The sequence below is a fragment of the Silurus aristotelis genome (assembly GCF_946808225.1).
Source record: "Silurus aristotelis genome assembly, chromosome: 17".
Taxonomy (NCBI): domain Eukaryota; kingdom Metazoa; phylum Chordata; class Actinopteri; order Siluriformes; family Siluridae; genus Silurus; species Silurus aristotelis.
The window spans coordinates 9,549,451-9,571,759 of NC_139590.1; the positions used below are offsets into that span (position 1 = coordinate 9,549,451).

Below are 22,309 nucleotides of genomic sequence, written 5' to 3' on the forward strand. Positions count from 1 at the left end.
TAGCTAGTAAATAAAAAAATAAAAAAATAATTAAACATTTAAAAGGCATTAAATTCAGTAAAAATATATTTTGAACATTCATACATTTGAAAACCCTTCATGTACAGTGCGTTTCAAAAGTTTGCTTTGGGTCATGCTCTTGTTGTATGGTGAAGTTGAATCCCATTAGCCATAGTCCTGATGAAACTGCATGGTGTTGAAATATGAAAGCCATGTTGGTTTAGAATTCCTTTCACCTGAAATAAGTCTCCAACCTTCCCTGTGCCAAAAAAACAACAACCAAGAAATACATTAAGCATTATAAGCTCAGAATTAAGTTACATGAGTTCTTCTTTTGTTAGAGCCAAAAACTTTATATTTGGACTCATCTGTCAACAAAACATTCTTCTGTTCATTCACTGTCAAATTCTTATGTGTTTTTGCCTTTTACCTAGTTTGTTGCATATCAACTAATGGAACATGAATCTGCATTTCAAAAACCAAAAATAAACTATGTGTTTCTAAACTTTTGTCAGGTGCTGTAAGTAATCAATCCATCACTGATTATAAGCTACTTGCATTTGTTGAGGAACTTGCTCCAGAGAGTTCCTCCATCAATTTTTTTTTATAAGATCAGAGTCTTCATAAAATATAACGCCAAGTAAACATTGTTGCACATTGGTGCTCCCTGGGGTTTGTGAAGCATTGTGGGAGGAATGAACATTCCAGGCCACTGAAGGATTTTTGCAATTCCGACAGCCATCAAAATAGCTGACTCACATATATGTGTCATGAAATAGGGAGCTGATTAAGGCACACCCTTTATGTTGGTACTAAGATGGTTGGCTTAAAAGTAGAGGAGATGTGTTAAGTGTGTATGAGTGTGGTGAAGGAATAGGATAATAATACCAATGCAATGTGTGTGTGTGTAGGATGGAAATGAATATCTACAGTTCCTGAGGGAAAGCCAAAGAGAGGCCCTGAAGGAACAGGAGAGAAGATATCGCTTTCTGGCTGAGAAACACTGTGGACTTACTCAATCCGTAGTCTATCTCATGAACAAGGTATAACTTTCTCAGCTTTATTATCCATATGTTACAATAAAAGGTTTACCTAGCAGCACCTAAGAAAGACTCATGTAGAAAACCTTGATTTGATAATGTTAAACTAAGAAAAATTTTTCTAACCACCACTACAGTATAGTAATTTTGTAAAATAAGAAAAACTCAAACACTCAACACAACACTCAAACATAATTCTGTCTAAATACACTGAACAAAATTATAAATGCAACACTTTTGCTTTTGTCCCCATTTTTCATGAGCTGAACTGAAAGATCTAAGACTTTTTCTAGGAACACAAAAGACCTATTTTTTATCAAAATCTTTTCACAAATCTGTCTAAATCTGTGTTAGTGAGCACTTCTCCTTTGCCGAGAGAATCCATCCACCTCACAGGTGTGGCATATCAAGATTATTGCACAAGTGTGCCTTAGGCTGGCCACAATAAAAAGCCACTCTAAAATGTGCAGTTTTATCACACAGCACAATGCCACAGATGTCGCAAGTTTTGAGTCAGCGTGCTATTGGCATGCTGACTGCAGGAATGTCCACCAGAGCTGTTGCCCGTGAATTGAATGTTAATTTCTCTACTATAAGCCGTCTACAAAGGCGTTTCAGAGAATTTGGCAGTACATCTAACCCGCCTCACAACCAAATACCATGTGTAACCACACCAGCCCAGGACCTCCACATCCAACATCTTCCCCTCCAAGATTGTCTGAGACCAGCCACCCGGACAGCTGCTGCAACAATCGGTTTGCATAACCAAAGAATTTTTGCTTAAACTGTCAGAAACCATTTTAGGGAAGCTCATCAGCATACTCGTCGTCCTCATCGGGGTCTCGACCTGACTGCAGTTCGCCGTCGTAACCGATTTGAGTGGGGAAATTCTCACATTTGATGGCATCTGGCACTTTGGAGAGGTGTTCTCTGCCTCATTTGCGTGAGGCAAATGGTGGTCACACCAGATACTGACTGGTTTTTTAACCCCCTAATACAGTAAAACTGCACATTGTAGAGTGGCCTTTTACTGGGACCAGCCTAAGGCACACCTGTTCAGTAATCATGCTGCCTAATAAGCATCTTGATATGCCACAACTGTGAGGTGGATGGATTATCTAGGCAAAGGAGAAGTGCTCACTAACACAGATTTAGACAGATTTGTGAACAATATTTGAAAGAAATAGGCCTTTTGTGTACATAGAAAAAGTCTTAAATTTTTTAGTTCTTCTCATGAAAAACGGGGACAAAAAAAAAGTGTTGCATTTATAATTTTGTTCAGTATAAATGTGAGTATGTGGATCTCAGAGACAGTGCAGTTTTTTAAACAAGGATGGATAAAGTATATACTTATACTTAGTTTATACTTATACTTAAGTAAATTAATAAACCATTTCTTAAATTCTCACTTAGATAAAAGTTACAATATCCAGCGAAGAGAGAGTAAAAAAAGGTTAAATCATTTAAAGTTTATTCAGTGAAATGTATTTACAAGTTTGTTTTTATCTGCTGCAATAAATGTAATATGTGGTAATTACTTTATTTAAATTTTAAAGCAAGTGACATTACCTGAAAAATAAGTTGGTCTATAATTTTGCTGATCAATTGCTAATGAATATCATGTGAATAATCAGTATTTGCAATGAACTATTTCACATTCTGTAAAGGTGATTTATCAGCTCCTTAAATTTATATTCACCTCAGTTACTATCAGCAAAGAAAAAAATTGGCCTTAATTATGACCAGGTAATAGGTTCCCTTGTGGTCTAGTGGTTAGGATGCGGCGCTCTCAATGCTGTGGCTCAGGTTCGATCCCCGGTCAGGGAACTAACCCCAGCCATTAGGGTTGCACAAGCCTTAGTGCCGGTCCCAAGCCCGGATAAATGGGGAGGGTTGCGTTAGGAAGAACATCCAGCGTAAAAACATGTGCCAAATCAAACATGCGGATGGTCCGCTGTGGCGACCTCTAATGGGAGAAGCCGAAAGAAAATTTTATGACCAGGTAATATTAACAAATTAAGAAAATTTACCCCAGCATGCTGTTTCGAATTAGGTGAACACCTTATTAAAGACACCTCATTTCATATAAGTCTATGCTCACTTGGGAATATTGAAAAATGTATTTATTGAAATATTCTGAAGTAGGGCTCATGCTCAAATTCAATCCTGCAGTTTGGTGTCTTATCCACACGAATGCAAATTAACAGTTATGGATCTAACTACATGATAAGCTCACTGCAGATGATGAATAGTCAGGATTATTAACACATTCATTGATTGACTTGAAAGACAGGCAACACTCTGCAGCAGAGAGCAGAAGGATGGAGAGAGCAGGTGAATCAGACAAGAGAATCCCGTCCAGGCACTGCATCCAGACTTGCAGACATTGTGGTGAGAATCTTCTTTAAAAAAAAAAAAAAAATAAATAAAATAAACCTGCTTACATTATTATTTAATTGTTTAGTCAAACTTGGTAATGTTGTTGCTTTGTGCAGGCTGATGATCAAAGTCAAGCTCAGGCAGAACAGCCTCTAGGCAGAGTGCCCTCTAGAGGTGAGACTACAGAGAGCACAAGCAAAAGCACAAAAATATATCCTCAGTCTATAACATAACTTTTCTATTATATATTGATTCTTCTCTGTCTGTCTGTTTCTCTCTTTTCTAGGGCCATCTCCCCAACCGACTCGATCCCGCTCCGGTTCATTTGGAGAAACACGTAGATCAGGTGGTGCTAGGATGATGAGAGCGTTGGTGCCACATACCCCTGCTTCCAATTCCACCCTCTTACCATTTTCCAAAGGAGAAACCATTACAGTACTTGTACCAGAGCCCCGAAATGGCTGGCTGTATGGTTGTTCCGAGAGTTCAGCACGGTGAGGAGATCTGATTTGGATATACAGGATGCAATATTCAATACTTAACTACAACAGCATGTCACAAGGTTTTTGTTATTCCTCCAATTCCACAGCAATTTTGCCAAACATTTAAACTGTATTAATTAAAAAAACAGATATTTTTTATTGGTTTATTGTTACACTTAATTGCCGTAGAGTGTCTGTGAAACAAAATCTAATTTACATTGTAGCGGCTATAAATGATTATTTCCTTATCAACCTCTCTAAGTTCGCTCTCTTAAAGTTGTTGCAGCAAGTGCAAATTCCCATGACAGAAATTTAAGTTACAACATTTTTCTGTCTGTTAAAAATAGAGACTCTAATGTTATCTGCAGCATATGAATGAGTCTACATATTTCTTTGTTAAAACACATTATTGAATATTTTAATTATTAGTAATGGATAATAATCGAAGTGGTAAAAAAAAAAATGCATTTTACATTCACTGTTACATAAGAAATGATTAAATATAAATAGATGGACATGCTATTAAAAATAACAGTATTTATTGTTAGAACTGCTGTAATAGATACAAATGACCTTTTCATATTGAGCAGTATTGTTACTATTAACAAGGTGACATGCACATATTTATATGATCTCATATCTGCTACACCTGGTAATAAATGGTGTGAATATGCTAATATGTGTGCAGGCAAGGCTGGTTTCCAGCTGCCTATATTGGTCCAATTGAAAACACATCCCATGTGCCTTACCCCAGGTGAGCCAAGATCTCAAAATCAAATATCACAGATTATGTAATTTTTTGTTCCTGAATCTTTGACTTCCCCTTTTTGCTGTAGTGCCCTTAGAAGTAGTAGCAGCATGAGCAACCTTCTTGACCAAACATCTAGCAGCAGAGCAAATGTACCTCCACCTCCACCTCCACCACCATTTCCAAACAAATCGAGCAGCTCGCGCTCAGTCACACCCACTGCTGTTGAAAATAAAGTAAGTGTAAAATCAGCGAGCAAAGTTGCTAAAGTAAATAGAGAAAAAAAAGTTACTTTTTTCCCCCCATGAATACATATTAAATTAAATAGTCTTTTCTCTTAAGTTCATAACTTTTCTTTCAGTTGCGCTGCTTTAAATAGTGCCTGTTTATGTTGGAGTTTCTGTCCAATCAGATTTCAGCTGTTACATCTCCTGTTGCTGGGGTCAAGGGAATTTGCTGTGAGGCCTTCAGAATCAGCAATATGCCTGTAGCGAAAAGTACATGTTGCTTGAAGCTGTTGCTTTAACCAATCAGATTTCAAGTAGGACTTGGAATTAGAAAAGGTTTCATTAATACTTTAATACTTTATTAACTATAATTGTGACTTATATAAATAAATACAATATTGCAGATCATGTTACATTCAAAAAGAGTGCAAACTGGCAATTCAAAAAGAAAGAAAAGAAAAAGAAATAAAAATTAATAAATTTTTAGTGTATGTATGTGTGTGTAAAGTAATAGTGAATTAGGGGATATGTATATAAATTGCTATTATCATCTGTTACATAGAGGTGAGTCATTGTACAGTGCAGTGGCGTATGGGAGGAATGAGTTCTTGAGCCGTTCTTTGTGACAGCGAAGCTGAATCAGTCTGTTGGAGAATGAACTCTGCTACCTCTGTATGTGATCATGTAGTGGGTGGGATAGATGTTTCATGATTGACAGGAGTTTGTTCAGCGACTGGTTGTCCCTTGCTAAGCTGGTGACATTAGGGCCAGATATATAAATATATTATATTAGATATATAAAAAGATGTATGTGTGTGTTATATAAATATATCCTGTATGGAGTATCTCTATCTCTCTCTCTCTCTCTCTCTAAATATATATATATATATATATATATATATATATATATATATATATATATATATATATATATATATATATATATAAAAAGGTCAAACATTTTGTGCCAAGGTAGTGACAAAAGAATTATCACAAAGACTGGTCATTCTTTCCACATTCCAGTTTTATTATTTAAATTTTTATATATTTTTTTTGTGTCTGTTTGAAAACGTGGTCACAATACAATATGTTAAGTGTTGATGAGGTGTGTTGAGGTGTGTTGCAAGTCAAAAGCTAAGTTTCAGTTCACTGCTTTGGCCAGCAGAGGCACTGTGGCAAAGTTCTCTTCTCCATGACGCCTCAGCCGTCTTTCTGGTGGATGCAAGGTGGCAGCTCCAACTGCTAAGGTTCTGTTTGTGTGTGTTTGTGTGTGCGTGTTTTTTGTCCTTGCATGGTATTTTTCATGCGGGTTTCCAGTGCATGTCTTGTAAATTCACAGCAAGGCTATGTGGTTTTCTTGTTGCTATTTGTGTTTGTGTGTGTGTGTGTGTGTGTGCGTGTGTGTGTGTGTGTGTGTGTGTGTGTGTGTGTATTCACACAGAGTTAAGATAAAATACAAATAATTTGAGATACATCAGATTGATGAGGACAAGGAGACATTTTTTGTCAGTTATGTTACTTTGCAAGTAATGGCTTTGGAGGGAACACTGATGGAATTTATTACCTACACCACTAATGTTCTAACATTTTTTATTCTGTCCTCTGCAGAAACAAAACAACTATGGCCCTCGACCAGAACTTTTCCCCAGGTACAAATAAAACACAAAGAATGTTTGACGCAACAGTTTGAGTAAATAAAAAAATATAGATATATATTGAGTTGACTTTTCTCATGTTTCATGTAATTCCTCAATCCTTTGAGTTTAATCTTTTTCAGAGGCACAAACCCTTTTGCAACGGTGAAACTGAAACCCACTGCAACTAATGACAGATCAGCTCCACGGGTATTCTAATATATTCAAGCAACGAGAGATGAGAGACATCAAAACACAGCTCCATCAGAGTGCAGTACATCATAAATCAACACTACACATGCTGCAGATTTAGCAGCTGTAACCAACTGTCTCAGATGTTGTTTCCTCATATTTTAGCTGAAGATGTTTTTGCTGGCGTGGGATATGAACTTGATTGACTGAATGAAAGAAGGAGAAGTCGAGATGGGGCTCTGAGCCTGTTAGGCAACTTGGATTTAAATTCTTTTTTTTTTTTTTTGGTGTAAAATGTATTATTTTATAAATGTAAATATAAAAATGTAAATTTAAAAGCAAAACATAAAAACTTTTTTTTTTAATTAAACATTACTGGACATTACTGGACAAAAGGTCTATCCATGTCAGAGTGAAGGGAATATATCACTAATCATTTTTATACCTATTTGGTTTAATTACAATATGCTGAGATTACATAATTTGTGTGATGGGGGTTACAGTTTCTATAGTAAAAGTTAATACTCATGGCTTTGTATTATTTGCATAATCTATGTATTTTAAGACCTAATAAATAAATAAATAAAGAGAGAAAAAAAAAAGAAAGAAAATCCTAAACGTATTATGGTGATGGTTCTTTTAGGAGATGGCAGTGTCATATTTAATCGCAGTTGATATTTTCTTTAAATAAAAAAGTTGTTTTTTGAATATCTTCAACTAACTATTTAGTGCTAACTATTTAACTGCAATATGACAGACAAGGAACAACTGTTTATAGTTTTTATAATTAAAGTAATTATAAGAATATGGATGTTCCACTTCATTGAAAAAAATAATGATACATTCTTTATAAAAAAAAAAATAGAAAAAACTTGCTGTTTTTTTTGTTATTTTTTTTATTGGAATGAAACACTGTGGGACATGCTGTTTCATTTTTCATATTTTTTCTGGAAAAATAATACAGTCATTCTTAACTACTTAACTGTCATTTTCTGACTGCCTGTACATTATTTGTGTTATGAGTCTTTGACTTCCTCAATAAAATAACTCTTTTAGTATGATTTCCATTGCATAATTTTATTTTTACTTCAAGAAATGTTCCAAAAGGACTGTGCCTTTAACAGAAAGCTGGTATTTAAACTTGCATTTGGCTGCCATAAACACACTGAAACACACACACACACACACACACATACACACACACACTTTTTTTTTACTAATGATAAGTATACCATTTAGACAAAAGTACTGGAACACCTGACTTTCCCAACCATATGCAGTACTCAAACTGTTACCAAAGAAACACATAATTCTATAGGATCTCTTTAGGTGTGGCAGCACCAAATTTTCAATCCAGAACTTGGAGGCCTAATCTGCTGCTGCATGCCAATGTCCCATGTGCACAAATCCAGGTCAATAAAGATATGGTTAACATGAGTTGGAGTGAAAGCTGTTGAGTGGCCTGCTATAGAGGTCTGACCTCAAGCCTATTAAGATGAATTGGAACACTAACTGCGCCCCAGATCTCCTCAATTTCAATACCTGACTTTGGGGACAAAATTTGGAATAGAATGTATAAAAGGCCCATCTTATAGTAAGGGTCCACAAACATTTGTCCATTTAGTGTACTTCCCCAAAAGAGTACATTCTATTTATTTTGAGGTAAACTTTTTAAAAAGAAGCCAAAAGGTATTTCACAAATTAAAGTTAAAAACCTATATGCATGTATGTTCAAAGTGTTGACTGGTATTGTTTTTAGTTAAAAATGTATAATCTTAGTTTGTTTTCTTATAAAAGGCATTTTTTCTTGTGTGTCTTGCAGTCAAAATCTGATGCAAGTTAAAATAGGTTTATTTCAGGCTTCACATTTTTGGGAGTAATGACCATAAGAAATAAAACTATAATGACTAAAGCTAAACTAATTATTCAGATTATTGCTATTCCCACATAATTGTGTATATTCTACAAATGAGCATGATTAGTTCTTATGAGTGCTGTTTCAAGATTAAATATTGACTTACAAGCTTCTAAGGTCATGGGAATATTTGTCTGAGAGTGATTTGGTTAATGGCAATTTGACTTGGACAAATCAGATATTCTGATAAAGCGCTCTCTCTCTCTCTCTCTCTCTCTCTCTCTCTCTCTCTCTCTCTCTCTCTCTCTCTCTCTCTATCTAGATAAAGATAAAAGCTTGTCTGAAACAGTACAATACATTTATATGTATAAGTATCTAGAAAATAGCTATGTTAGATATACACAGTAAAAAAAGACACACAATAAATACAGTTCCACAATGAGACCAAGCCCAAAGCATATTGTCTTGTTTTATTTATTCATATTCGTTCACAGTTTGACCTTTATTTGGTGTATTTCTCAGCGGCTCTGTACCAGAGAGAAGAGAGAGTGAGATGGAGACAGGACAAGGGCAAAGCGATGCCAAAGAGTTGGGAAAAGAGCAATCGACCAAATGATAGAGGGAGAAAGGGAAAGAGAGAAAGGGAATGCAGAATAATACAGTTGAAGGGGGTGGGCTGTTTCTCTTAAAGTAATCTACTGTACACACTTTCAAAATGAAGGTTTGCACGTCTTCATCTGTACACTAACACAAACACACATTTGTATAAAAAAAAGGAAAAAAATAAATAAATAGCATGATTTTTAGGAGGTGAATGGAAATGTATTGAGCATATGTGTGTGTGTGTGTGTGTGTGTGTGTGTGTGTGTGTGTGTGTGTGTGTGTGTGTGTGTGAGAAAGAGAGATTGAATTGGTGGTGGAGTGTGTGTCAGTAGTCATTAGGGTATGGCATGGCCTGGACAGTGTTGTTTACTCATGGACAAGAGCAGTAAACTCTGAAAAAGAAAGAAAAGAGGGACAGAGAACAGGTTAAAAATTTTAATTTATAAACAACAAAAAAAAATGCAAGTCTAACTTTTTTTCATTTGTTCCACTGTTATACTTTGAGGATCTCGCTCTCATGATTTCAACCATTTCTTTGCATTTTTACAAGGCTTTCATATTATAAGGAATAAGTGATAGACTATGTATTTCTGAAAATGTCAACATTTACCAAACAACATTCCATCAAATAGGGACAATTACACCAGCATTTTGGAATTGCATATTTAACTTTAATTTTGTTTCTATGTCAAACTGATGTGTCCAGGGTTATGGAAATTTCAGTTTATAAGCTAGCATAAGTATATATATATATATATATATATATATATATATATATATATATATATATATATATATATATACATTTTCTCCCAATTCTTAACAAATTGGTTCAAGACCAGACATAAGCCATGTTTACTGCAACTGTAAAGCAAAATGTTTTACTGTAATATATAATCATAAATATTACAATCTATAGCCAAAAATATATATGGACACCTGATCATCACCACTATATATTACTGCTGACACAAATTTAATAGCACATAAGTGACCAGAATGTCCTTGTATACTTTAGTGTTAGTTAAGTTCAAGCCAATTTTATTTGTATAGCACTTTTAACAGTGGACATTGTACCAAAGCAGCTTTAAAGAATAAATAGATTATGAATGTACATATTAAACTTATAAATCAGTCCATATTGGTTTACCTCTTTAACCCCAAATGAGCATGCCAGTGGCAACAGTGGCAAGGAAATTAAGATATTAAGATTTTCTGATTATTTCCAAAATAAGATTTTACTGAAGCTAAAATGAGCATAATAAGCAATTAAGTGGAAAGCCTTTCCAGAGTAGTAGGTGTGTTGGGTAGAACTAAGGGTGTGTTGGTCAGGTGTTAACATTCTTTTAATCCTATATAATGTACTTCTTGAATGCAACTTTGCCCAATATAAAAGCCTTTTGTAGATTTGTAACTAAACCTAAACCAAAGTCAAAAACCAGGAAGAAGGTTAGATTGTTAAAGGTGTTAAAAAACCTTAAGCTCTTTTTATGTATATGGATACAGAACAAACTGTTTCAGTTGTCTATTTTGTACAATTCCCAAAAGCAAAGGCAGTGTCAATTACTAGGCTTCTGTGGTTGGTCTAATAACTAATCTGACATATTCAGGTTCCTTTTTCTGTTTTACCCGTAGGTGACATTATATCTCTCAAATGCACATAGGTTAAAAAGCAATTCTCCCAAGAAAAGAAAGATGACAGCAATAAGCTAACTAAGAATATAAGCTGACAAGGTCTTTAATGGTGAAAGATCCTGGCAATCTGCTGTTGCATATCTCACCTTCCACTCCAATCTTGCCATCTCCATCCTTATCAGCTGCCTTTAAGAAGGCTTTGGTTTCTTTATCAGTGAGATCTCTTCCACTGGTTGCAAAGCCCTTCAGCACAAATCTTCATTCATTTCATACCCACCCAAACACACACACACACACACACACACACACACACACACACACACACACACACACACACACACACACACACACACACACACACACACACACACACACACACACACACACACATTTACATTTACCATACCAGTGTAGATTTATTCATTGCTAGAGACTCAAAGCACTTTTGTACGTTACTCTGTATATATATATATATATATATATATATATAGACATTGAAACTGAACCTCAAACACTTACTAATTAGACAAATGACACATATGTTTTTATGTGCACGTCTTACTTTAGCTCTTCTTCCTCTATAAAGCCACTGTTGTCTGCATCCAGTACGTGGAAGGCCTTCTTCACATCATCAGCTGACTTTGCCTTCAACCCTACCATCTCAAAAAACTTCTTATGATCAAATGAGTCTGCAGCTACAAAAAACAGAAATAAAATTACATCAGGTATATTGTGTACACAATATCAAAATTCAAATTTTATTTGTCACATACATAGCATGTATGCATGAATATGACATATGACATGAAGTTAAACTATATTTATAACTGGACAATGACATTTGCAATATATCAAATATAGAATTAACCTGCAGTGAAATAAAATAAAATCGAAATTGAAATATAAAAATAAAAACATAATTATAAGAATGAAAAGAGTACATATGTAGCCTTTTCCAATTAATTTAATTACATTTTTAATTACTAATCTTAAATTGGTTCTCATTTTATAGTCGTTGGCAAAACCTTACCAATTTACAGTCGATTTCATGCAGAACTTTGATGCAGAATCTTCACACAATAGCTAGATGAAGCCTATTTTTTGGCTAATCGTCACTATTATGATCACACATAGTGGGGTTCTTCCTTGTTAGGCCATAATTTACTTCCGAGATTTGTGAATGTGTATGAAGAAAAGTGACAAAAAAAAAAGGAATAAAATGCATTCTTTACCTTTGAATGCATCCAGAGCTTTCTTAATGTCATCAGTGTTCAGGATGCTGCTCATGGCCATTTTTGCAGCTAGATATAAAAACAGATAGACAGAGAAAGAGAAAAATAATAAGTTCACTGATTTGTAATTTTTTTTAAGGCTGAGAAACAACAAACTGAATAAAGTGTTAAACGTATAGACAATAGTGCAAGGAAACTTCACTAAGATGTCTGTTTGCAGTTTGGGTGAATTATTTTTTAAATATGTTATATTTTTAAATATGTGCAGCTGAAATTCAGTTCCTTATTCATCAGAAATGTGCGACCTTCCACAGAAACACAGTCTGACACTCCTACGCGCATTTACCAACGACTCCACGGTTTATATTGTGTAATGTTTCATGATTTTACTTCTCAGGAACAGCTGAATCTTCCTCTTCTTGATTTTCCATTCCTAGTATTATCTTAGCTTCATTTCCTCCCTGCCCTCAATGAACACCAAAAAAAAAAAAAAACCTGTACTCTTGCACTGAGCTGGCCTGACAGAATGGATGTGTTGCAAAACCTTGATTAAAGATGCGATAAAAGAGTTGCTTCTAGAACTATGCTAGTGCAGGGCTAACTGTGTGTTTCATGATAATCCTTGACAGGGGCATTTGTAGGATTTAATGTTTGGGCTTTGGTTAGAGTTATAGAGGCATCTGGAGAGCTTTTATTACGTTTCAGCATTGCTATGTTCAAGATTGTCACAAGAAATATTCAGTGCAGCATTTTATTTTGTTTCAGGACCTCATTTAAATTGTATTTAAATTTAATTAAAATGTTCGCTAAGCATTTCCTTTATAAACCGGATTATGCTTATCATTTAAATTGTATTGTCCATATCTAGGGAAGCGCATTGCATTCACAAAGAGAAAAAAAATCTCAGAAAGGATCTCATGATTATGACTTAATATCTCATAATTATGACTTACTAACTTAAAATTATGACTTAGTTTCTCATAATTATGACTTAGTATCTCATAATTATGACTTAGTATCTCATAATTATGAGATAAGTTGTGGCAGTCTGTGGCAGGGGAGCATTTTAGCGCATAACACCGGATCTGACGTTGCTGCATTCTTTGGTCGGAAGCGCCTCATTGTGCAACCATGGAGATGTAGCAGCTATCATATGGTTTAGCTTGATGACTGTATATGTTAGTGTTAAGATGGTTCTCACACTGTAACATTCCTGTTATCTGTTCAGTGTCTATAGGGTCTTTACGATGTGAGTATGTAAGGTATACAGAAAGTCTTTATCTGGGCTCACACATCTCCGGTTATTATGCCTTCTTACCCAATCAGGAACAGTTTAAGCTCAGGTTCAATCCAGTGTGTGTATATATACTTGTCTGTTATTTGCATTAAACTAAAGAAGAACATTTGCTGTGTGCTGTGTGATTCTTCCCTGATCAGAAAAGGCACCACGGGCATCGTATTTTAACATTAACTACTAATATATGTTGCACATTCTGACTGTCCACTTGATAAAGGTTTGTTTTAAACCATCTGATAGCTGCTACATCTCCATGGTTGCACAATGAGGCGCTTCCGAGCAAAGAATGCAGTAACGTCAGATCCGGTGTTATGTCAAGTCAAGTCAAGTTTATTTGTATAGCACTTTTCACAACAGACATTGTCTCAAAGCAGCTTTACAGAAATCAATAGTCAAGGTGAATGGTGTGCATTTATCCCTGATGAGCAAGCCATGGCGACTGTGGCAAGGAAAAACTCCCTTAGATGTAATGAGGAAGAAACCTTGAGAGGAACCAGACTCAAAAGGGGAACCCATCCTCATTTGGGTGACATCAAGAGTTTGATCATAAATCTTTCAACAATACAGAACACTGGAGAGTGAGAACTAACATAAGCACTGGAGTATAAGATTATAAGTAAATGTTCTTTCAACAGTCTTTGGTATAAAAGTAGGAGCTACTGAGCTCAACATTTGTGATCATCACAGATCCAGCATCAGCTTCTCCATGCCAGAGCCTTTAAACACTTCAGGAAGTCCAATGTCAAACTCCACACATGCAGTGGGATCCAATTGGCACTGGTACGTCTCTATTATGTGCTAAAATGCTCCCCTGCCACAGACTGCCCCAACTTATCTCATAATTCTGAGATACTAAGTCATAATTATGAGATCAGGAGATCCTTTCTGTGATTTTTTTTCTTTCTGAATGCAATACGCTTCCGTACATTTCTGCCTCAATATCACTCCTTTTTTGCCTGCTGATCTGTTTATCCTGAATCACTTTATGTTTATTCATTCAACTATTCATTCACAGCCAATCCATCCAAGTTCATTATTTTGGGAAGTGGATGCATTTCAATTTAAAAAGAATGAAGATTTGTGGCTTAAGGGGATGGCCCTATTAACACCACTGCCACTGCATCCAGCAGCAGAAAACCAGAAAACTAGCATTAGCCTTGAAAAACAGAGCAGGAGGACGATACTGCATGACCTTTTGACCTTTTGACAAGCCTTTTTTCTTGCTGCATTGCACAACAGATTTCAGACATAAAATCTGCTTGAGCAGCTGCTTGTGCAGGTGATGTTGAGGTGCACAGGGAACTGCACACCATGCAGCTTTTTTTTTAGCTGCTGTTTCACAGTGCTGTCCTATGATCAGTTAAAGGTCTATCGATTAAAATCTAAGCTTCGGAACGCTAACCTCCAAACGGCCTAAGCACTGTTTGTTCCGATGTAATCTTGTGTCTTTGAGGGTGAATAAACTGTAGGCAGCACTACCTATAGCTAAATGCTTCTACTTGTGAAATAAACAGCATAAAAAAACTGATGATGTTTTTGTAAAGAGACAAACATTCACAGCATCACAGCAGAGTGCACTTAAATTATGAGAAGCTAATCCTACATAAATCATTTAAATAGAAGCTGTTTTAATAAACGGTGAATAGAAATTCATCAGCCACTTTATTAGGAACATTTGTGCACCTGCTTATAAATGCAATTAATTCAGTAAATCAGTAAATCATGTGGCAACACAACAATTATATACAGGTCAAGAGCTTGAGTTAATATTCATATTTAACATTAAAAACTGTTGCTTCAAACATGGCTTGGTGAGTTGTGCCCGAGCTGCTGAAAACTGCTGATTTCCTGGGACTTTCACATGCAACAGTCTTTTTACAATGGTGTCAAAACCAAGAAAAACATCCTGTGAGCAGCAGTCACATGAGTATGGGTAACTATTTACATGTGGTTTCGTTTCATGTAGCTCAACAAGTAAAACACAATATACTGTAAAAAAAAAAATTTTTGTAAGCTAAGAAAATACTGAAAGAACAATTGCTAGTGCTTAAACTTTAGTTGTGTTAATGTAGATTTTTGTAGCTTTGCTACAGAGTGAGCTTTCTGTGTCCTGGAAATTAATGTACAGCTTGAGGTGGATGCAAGTATTTTTGCAAGATATTTATTTTAAGTGCAACAGTAAAACACACTGGCATGAAAACAAAACTATAAAATCATATTAACAACAAAACCTTAACCTGAGCAGGTATGCCAATAATCATGTGACATGGTTCAGTGAGGTGCAGAGCCTGATAGGAAATGTAATTCATGTTTCTTTTCCTGACAGGTGATCTTTTTACTGTATTAATTTTAATTGTAATGATTGTATTAGTATAGACTAACTGCTGAATAGAAACCAATTTATTTTGTGTGATGTTTGCTTACTTGTTATCACACCTATTACACCTAAAAGTTAAACCCCTTGATTGCTTGATTAACAGTATACAACTTTCCTAGTTTGGCATCACTCTATGCTAATGCATTGATTTGATTAATTGGTTCCAGTGAACAAGGACATGTCATTTGCATCTTTATAACACTTAATTCAGTTAAAAACTAAATTTCCTGCAGTACATCAATAGCCTTATCCTGTCCAAACGGAAACCAAAAAGAACAATGGGAATTTACGTTAAAATGGTGGGACACTAAACTATCTAATTGCTGACATTAATTATCACATTCTTTGTATAAAATGCACATGACAGCTGTCAAGATTTTTTTTCAGATCTTGTAAATAAAAACATATAATCAGCTCATCAGTAATACAATCAGTGTTCAGAGAGCAAGTATGGTAATGGTGAGATTATCACAATTTTGCCCTTATGTTTTTTTTCCTCACGATTATCCAATTACTAATAAAAACAAGTTAGAGAGAGACAGAGAAAGAGATCAACATATAGTAACAACGAAAAATTTAAATGAGTGCCAGGTGCCTCAAGGATAATGCAGAGTTCTGAAGGTTGAGGTCCTGTGGTTAAATGGCCACAAGCTGAACTACACTTGCAGACCTGCAGCTAGTGTGCTTACCAACAATACATATATATATATAAAATGTATTTATTTAAATCTATATATTTTTTTATTGCTATATATACTGCCCATCCAAAAAAGTCACACACTAATATTTCGTTGGACCACCTTTAGCTTTGATTTCAGCATACATTCGCCATGGCATTGTTTCCATAAGCTTGTCACAACATTTAATCCTGTCAAGAGTTGCAGAATTTTTTTATCAAGATCTTGTATTGATGATGTAGTCGACTTGTAGTCGAACCGCTGTCTTCTCCAGTAAATCTGGACTCATCAGACTCGATGACCTTTTTCCATTGCTCCAGAGTCCAATATTTTTGCTTCCTAGCAAACTGAGGCCTTTTTTTCCTGATTAGTTTTCTTAAGGTTATACAGCTGTTTAGTCCCAATCCCTTAAGTTCCTTTTGGACTGTGCTTGGAAATGCTTTTACTTTCACTATTAAACATAGCTGTGAGTTCTACTGTTGTTGTTTTTTTTTCGATTTTAGATTAACAAACGTTTATCACGATCATTCAAGATTTTTTTTTTCTTTCTCGAAGATGATGCTTCCCCACTATCCTTCCAGTTTAATAATGCGTTGAACAGTTGTTAACCCAATTTTATTAGTTTCAGCAATCTGTTGTTTTCTTCGCTTGATGCAAGCCAATAATTTGACCCTTCTAAAAACTGGTCAACATGTTTCCAACGACCACACGACCACTTTTTTTTTTAAGAAAAAATAAACTACACACTGCATCATTTAGGGTTAAATAACTTGTTGCCAGCTGAAACATAATCATCCATGCAGTAATTATCCAATGGGAGGCTCTTACCTATTTGCTTAGTTAAATTCCCTGCCTTAATTAATAAACCAACTCATTTAAAACTTTAAGAAAATTTTTCTCATCACCTTGTGTGAGTAAATTCTTCTTCTTCTTCTTCTTCTTCTTCTTCTTCTTCTTCTTCTTTTTCTTCTTCTTCTTCTTCTACTTCTTCTTCTTGTTCTTCTCCTTTCAGCTGCTCCCATTAGGGGTCACCACAGCGGATCATCCGTTTCCATACTACTCTGTCCTCTACATCTGCCTCTTTCCAACTTCCAACTACCTGCAAGTCTTCCCTCACCACATCTATGAACCTCCTCCCATGGCCTTCCTCTTTTCCTCCTTCCTGGTGGCTCCATCCTCAGCATCCTCCAACCGATATACCCCATGTCCCTCCTCTGCACATATCCAAACCATCTCAGTCGGGCCTCTCTCACTTTGTCCCCAGAATGTCCTACATGCGCGGCCCCTCTAATAAACTTGTTTCTTATCCTGTCTATTCTTGTCACTCCCAATCAAAATCTCATGTGACTACAAGTAAATGTAAAGAGAAATATAATCACTATGTGTATTGTTACATACAGATTTAATGTTATATTTAAGTTTAAGGTTAAAATAAGGTTCACACAGGCCTAATAACATCTCTTGTGAGTGTAAGTTGGCTACTCACTATTTATGAGTATAAATGAGTAGTGTTCATCTGTGTGTAAATAACTGACTCAAATGTAAAAAAAAAAGGTTGCACATCATATTCCGAGTTGTCGCTTAAAGCTTGAACATTTCCCTTTAACAAATCTGGATCTTACTGCTCTGCCCTATATCTGCCTAATCTGTGCTCATTCCCTGCAGGCTAAATCTTTCCCACTTCTTTTTCTAACTTCTCCCTATACTCCACTTTCCATTAACAATACCTTCTATTTAAACATCTCTCTCACTTACCATCCTTGATCCAGTGTGCCCTTCACTGTCAAATGTTTTTTATTAGGTCTCTGTGCAGGCCACTGAACACATCTCAACTCCAGGAAGTTTTACTTCCATGTGAGACGCATGGACAGCGGTGTAAGAACAACCCAAGGATGACGATGGCTTTATGTGCAAAGTAAGAAGGTGCATGACTGAAGTTCCAATATATTTATATCTCTGCCAAAACATCTCACACACTGCACAAACTACCTTCAATAAACAATTGTGTAATAAAAAATAAACAAACACAACCTCTGGACCTTAAATATTAAATTCTGTTTGACTGTGGCTGTAAAAGATCGATCGATTACATTTCACTGATACACCAAGAACCATACTGGCTCTAAACAGATACTCTTGGGTCTCTCCTTAAGACAGGAGACAAAAAGAAAATAATTCTAGTCAAGGAGGGAATAACTCAAATGAGATTTAAAGAGAATGCTACATAGAGGGAAAGTGAAAATATGTATATATATGACAGGCACGAATGTCAAGAGCCCAAAAAAAAATTTCAAAATGCTATAATAATTCAGAACTTGGCATCTGATGGAAAATATGGAGTAACATTTTAGAGAACCCAATGAGAAACATGGCTATATATTATTGCAATGCTAAAAGCTCATAAAACATAGTTGGTTTAAATTGATGAAGGACTGAAAAACTCTCCTGAATTAGTGCCACTACAAAAATGAATTACATAGTTGTTTTTCGAGGTGTTTAATTATCTTGATTCTATTTTAATATTTTACAATTGGGAAACTCTAAATATTTTGAATGCAGGAGTGTCAAGAGTTCAACATAAATGCAAAAAAAAAGTAAAAGAAAAGAAAAATCTATACATTAGAAAATAGAAAGCCTGTTAGTGTTTGTTATCCCACTAGAGGGCAAAATAGCTCAATAAAAGTAGGGCCATAGCCTCAGCTACTGACAAACTGTGCTAATCTAAATTTGTTTCTCTTCCAAATGTCAGTGTTAACATACAATCCTAATGAATCTGCTTTAATTCTGTATTTTAACATTACAAAATGTGCAAGGGTGTGAAAATAATTATTACTATGCAATACACTGTACGATATACGCATACAGAATAAATGAATAAATGCTGATAAGTGTACTTATTGATTTTGTGTTATGGTTGTACTAAACTTGATTTGTTTTCGGTCCATCCCACTTGATATAGGCTCGTTACCTGAAATTAATGCTTTAGACTATAAATCCCACATCCAGTCTCTGAGTATCAGAGAAAGACCGCAAAGTAAAGAAGCAAATAGAAAAACAAGGTTTTAGATGAACTGCAGTCTGACAAGGAGAAGCCCTGATATTTCCACAGCATCCACAAACAACAAGTTCAACACCAGTCTACAGATCTCAGCTCTGAACAACAAACAAGAGGGACACTTTTTACAGCAAAAACAAATACAATTCTTCCAGAACATTTCACAACACTGAGCATTGAACGACCAACAGAGACCCTTCTCTCGAGTACAGAAATTATTTAAAAGAACAATGCAGTCAAGATCAGGCCTTAATCTGCCACATAGTCATCTAGAGTTACTCTCAAAATGAGCATAAAAACAATCTCAGTCAATAAACGTAATATTGAACTTTTATAAAATGAAAGATCACTCAAAAATGGAGGCGAAAGGCAGGCAGACAGCGGTAAGCTGTCACGCTCAGGTACACTGATGATGAGATGGCAAGACTCCAGCTAACTCGGCTGTTATGAGGCACCTGCTGGAATCCACAGGTTATCACATGACTCTGCCAGCAGGACATGGCAAAGAGATTACAGGAAATCATCTTTCTTTCTTTCTTGGTCTCACTTTCTATTCCTCTCCTGTAATTCTGCTCCACTGGTGCTCTCAGGCATTGAGAATGTCGTTTTACTATATTGATATTTCAACAAATTCAAACCAAAAGAGAAATTTTAAGAAGGAAAAGAATAGTAATAATAACATCATAAAAGAAGTGGATAAGAAAAAGGCAGGGGAAATTATGAAAGTTAGGAAAAAATGCATGATATTGAGAGACAATGAGAGAGAGAGAGAGAGAGAGAGAGAGAGAGAGAGAGAGAGAGAGAGAGAGAGAGAGAGAGAGAGGTTTAAAAGAGAGTGAGATGAACAAAGAGAAAGAAGAACCATCATTACAACACATGCCTGGAAAGCATAGCTATAGAGGCCAACTGCTTTAAAGCAAAAATTAAACCTAAAAAAAAAAAACATGAAAGGTTGAGGCTTGCCAAAGCTCAACTGGCTCTTCGATGGTAATTGCTTGGCAAGGTTAACACACATTGACATTTACATGACCCAAGCATGGCTAATAGTAGTTTGGACTATTAATCTTAGGGCTGGATGGTTACTCACTTTACTTTTATTTATTTCATTATTTTTAGGAAGTAGTGCTTAGGAGTTCCTAGCACAGCCACTCAAGTCTGCTTATCTGCTTTGGAGCCATATTTGGACTCAAGAACTATCACATTTATCACATATGCTAATTTATAGCAATATGAAACAACATGAAAGGATCAAGATTAGGGTTAAAGGTGCTTGTTATAGTGATTTATGAATATTGGTCTAATATCATGTTTATTTACTTATAAATGAACTGAGACACCATACAACATAATGTAAGCCTAGTCCATGTTAACATACAAAACTGACAGAGACCTAAATGTATTACATTACTGACAAACAATCATTAATAATTAATGATAAAACATCTCAAATTCATCATGAGCAGTTAACTGCGATCAAAAATATTTATGGCTATCCTTTCTGAAAATAACAGCTCTGAAATAGTATTTTGTTCCTGAATATCAGACATTAGCAACCATTAGACGTAAAACATACTTTATTTAATTACTATAATATATAATTGTTATTATATATAATGATATATAATAACACAAATACACTACAAACAGATTGAAAAAAAAATGCTGATGCTTCCCTGGTATTTGATATGTGTCTTTATCTTTAGTCATATCAAACAACTTCTTCTTCATCTCTCTTTTGGCTGCTCCCATAGGAGTCGCCACAGCGGATCATCTGCCTCCATACCCCCCTGTCCTCTACATCTGCCTCTTTCAAACCAACTACCTGCATGTCTTCCCTCACCACATCCATAAACCTCCTCCTTGGCCTTCCTCTTTTCCTTCTTCCAGGTGGTTCCTTTCTCAACATTCTTTTACCGATATACCTCATGTTCTCCCTCTGCACATGTACAAACCCTCTCAATCGTGCCTCTCTCACTTTGTCCCCAAATGTCCTACATGCGCTGTCCCTCTAATAAACTTATTTCTAATTCTGTCGATTCTCGCCACTCCCAATGAAAATCTTAACATCTTTACTGTCTCTAAACATACATTTTACAGTTTACAGTCCATACAACATCGCAGGTCTCACCACAGTCCTATAAACTTTCCCTTTTACTCTTGCAGATACTATTCGATCACAAATCATGCCTGCCACTCTTCTTCACCCACTCCACCCTGCCTGCACTCTTTTCTTCACTTCTCTAACACACTCTCCATTACTTGCACTGTTGACCCCAGGTACCTGAACTCCTCCACCTTCACCACCTCTTCTCCCTGCAACAGCACCACTCCACTGCCTTCCCTTCCTTTCACACACATGTACTCTGTCTTACTCCTACTGACTTTCATTCCCCTTCTCTCCAGCGCATTCCTGCACCTCTCCAGGCTCTTCTCAACCTGCTCTCTACTCTCGCCAAAAATAACGATATCATCCGCAAACACCATAGTCAATGGAGACTTCTGTCCGACCTCGTCCGTCAATCTGTCCATCACCTTTACAAACAGGAAATCCTTGGAGCCAATCCTTGATGCAGTCCAACACTTACTCTAAAGCCACAAACACCCAATGCATCCAACCTTCTCTCTCCATATCATCCAACCTTCTCTATCTCTCTCTCATTTTCATGTACAGGGAAATTAGGTATTTTCCTCATTCATCAGCTGTTTAAAATACTCCCTCCCCCTTCTCAACACACTCTCCTCACTAGTCAACACATTTCCATCTCCATCCTTTATTGCTCTAACTTGCAGCACATCCTTCCCAGCTCGCTCCCTCTGCCTGGCCAATCTGTATAAATCCTTTTCTTCTTCCTTAGTGTCCAACTTCTCATACAGCT

At 35.9% G+C, this 22,309-nt stretch overlaps 2 protein-coding genes across 3 annotated transcripts in view; one reads left to right on the forward strand and one right to left on the reverse strand.

Moving 5' to 3' along the window:
- The window catches only part of baiap2l2a (BAR/IMD domain containing adaptor protein 2 like 2a), a 12,365-nt gene extending 4,602 nt beyond the window's left edge, over positions 1-7,763 (forward strand). Inside the window, exons 7-14 of the mRNA XM_083566136.1 lie at positions 912-1,043; positions 3,330-3,431; positions 3,536-3,593; positions 3,706-3,913; positions 4,590-4,655; positions 4,738-4,885; positions 6,485-6,525; positions 6,654-7,763. Of these exons, the coding sequence (XP_083422262.1) occupies positions 912-1,043; positions 3,330-3,431; positions 3,536-3,593; positions 3,706-3,913; positions 4,590-4,655; positions 4,738-4,885; positions 6,485-6,525; positions 6,654-6,729 (831 nt within the window). The 3' untranslated portion in view covers positions 6,730-7,763. The remainder of the gene's footprint in view (positions 1-911; positions 1,044-3,329; positions 3,432-3,535; positions 3,594-3,705; positions 3,914-4,589; positions 4,656-4,737; positions 4,886-6,484; positions 6,526-6,653) is intronic.
- A 1,245-nt stretch (positions 7,764-9,008) lies between these two features.
- Positions 9,009-22,309, reverse strand: part of pvalb6 (parvalbumin 6) — a 39,141-nt gene continuing 25,840 nt past the window's right edge. Inside the window, exons 1-5 of one of the 2 annotated variants that reach the window (XM_083565657.1) lie at positions 17,284-17,315; positions 12,028-12,096; positions 11,358-11,490; positions 10,942-11,051; positions 9,009-9,552 (exon numbers count right to left, since the gene is read on the reverse strand). In XM_083565657.1, coding sequence (XP_083421783.1) covers positions 9,527-9,552; positions 10,942-11,051; positions 11,358-11,490; positions 12,028-12,088 — 330 coding nt within the window. In that variant the 5' untranslated portion in view covers positions 12,089-12,096; positions 17,284-17,315 and the 3' untranslated portion in view covers positions 9,009-9,526. Of the gene's footprint in view, positions 9,553-10,941; positions 11,052-11,357; positions 11,491-12,027; positions 12,097-17,283; positions 17,316-22,309 lie in introns of those variants that run through there. The other variant, XM_083565656.1, reaches the window with a different exon arrangement.